General features: G+C 47.6%; 1 protein-coding gene across 1 annotated transcript; it reads right to left on the reverse strand.

The window, feature by feature from the left end:
• Nucleotides 1-233: 233 nt before the first annotated feature.
• On the reverse strand, nucleotides 234-947 carry LOC122673551 (jupiter microtubule associated homolog 1-like). Its single transcript, XM_043871437.1, has one exon. The coding sequence runs from the start codon at nucleotides 835-837 to the stop codon at nucleotides 373-375; it is 465 nt and encodes a 154-aa protein (XP_043727372.1). The 5' UTR covers nucleotides 838-947; the 3' UTR covers nucleotides 234-372.
• Between the last annotated feature and the right edge of the window lie 279 nt (nucleotides 948-1,226).

Raw genomic sequence — 1,226 nt, forward strand, 5'->3', positions numbered from 1 at the left:
CTAAAGAGGGATACTGAGTTTGTTTAGTTGAGAACCTGAGGCCTGGACAAAATTCTCTTCTTGTTTGAACTCTAGCAGTTCCTTTTCTCACCTAGATAAACATAGAAGTCCTATGCCATGATTAATATTCAAGAGTTGCATAACCCTTCTGCTTGCTCATTGCAACAACTCTAGCATAACTATAAATGCAGAAGGGGTGCAGATTCAATTTAAAAGTATTCAATCTGTTTTCCTTTTTTTTTTTTTTTTTTTTAAGTGCTTCTTTTTTAATGAAACAAATCCAAAAGATGTACAGTCAGGCTCAAGTTGTGCAGTTCACAAGCATGGAAAAAAAACAAAGGAACAAAACGACAGAGTTCTGGGCAGACAGAGCTAACCCAGGACGAGGCTGGACTTGCCGCCAGGGGGGTTTCTCCGGGACGGCACAGGCGCCGGCGCCACGGGGCTGGGCACAGGGGCGGCGGGCACAGGCTTCGCCTCACTCTGCCCCAGGCTGGCCTGCAGGTCTGTGTCCACGTTTTCATGAATGTCACCTTCTCCCTTCAGATCTAAGAAGTCTCCAGAGTTCGCTTCAGAAGAATTCCTTCTCTGGGGTCCAGATGACTCAGAATCTTCCCTGCCCCCACTAGACTTGGCACCTGCCGACTTGGCCCAGGAAGGGGGGTTTTCCTCAGGCGTCCCGAAGATGCTGGAGGCCATCTTGTTCCTCCTCACGGGTTGTTCTGTTGGTTCATCAAAACCCAACGAAAAATTGGATCCACCGCCGGGAGGCCGCAAAACCCGGGAGCTGTTCCTGCTGTTGGGGTCGATGCCCTTGAAAGTGGTGGTGGTGGTCATGGCGCCGAAGAGCGAGGTAGGCTGACGGGAGCAAAGCGCTGAAAGGGTCAGGTCGGAAGGGCGCAGAGAAACTCCACCCAAGCGTCGGCGACCGCTGCAGGAGCCTCCGCAAGGGTCTATTATCACGAGGTTAGATGTGTCAATGTGGTCTTCCCTAGGACAGATTTTAGATGCTGCTTATCTATTCTGCTTTTGCTCTATTTAAAAAAAAAAAATTCTGGTTATCATTCACTTCTTTCTTTACCCCATAATGGAGAAACAGATGATAGTCCAGATAGCTAAGTGCTCAGGTGAGCCTGTTTCCATTTAATCAAATCAGATAACAGAAGCAATTGCGGTAATTTTCAATAACTTTTGTATTTAAAGAAGCCATTTTTGAAACATGCAGG

The sequence above is a fragment of the Cervus elaphus genome, chromosome 17, assembly GCF_910594005.1.
Source record: "Cervus elaphus chromosome 17, mCerEla1.1, whole genome shotgun sequence".
Taxonomy (NCBI): Eukaryota; Metazoa; Chordata; class Mammalia; order Artiodactyla; family Cervidae; genus Cervus; species Cervus elaphus.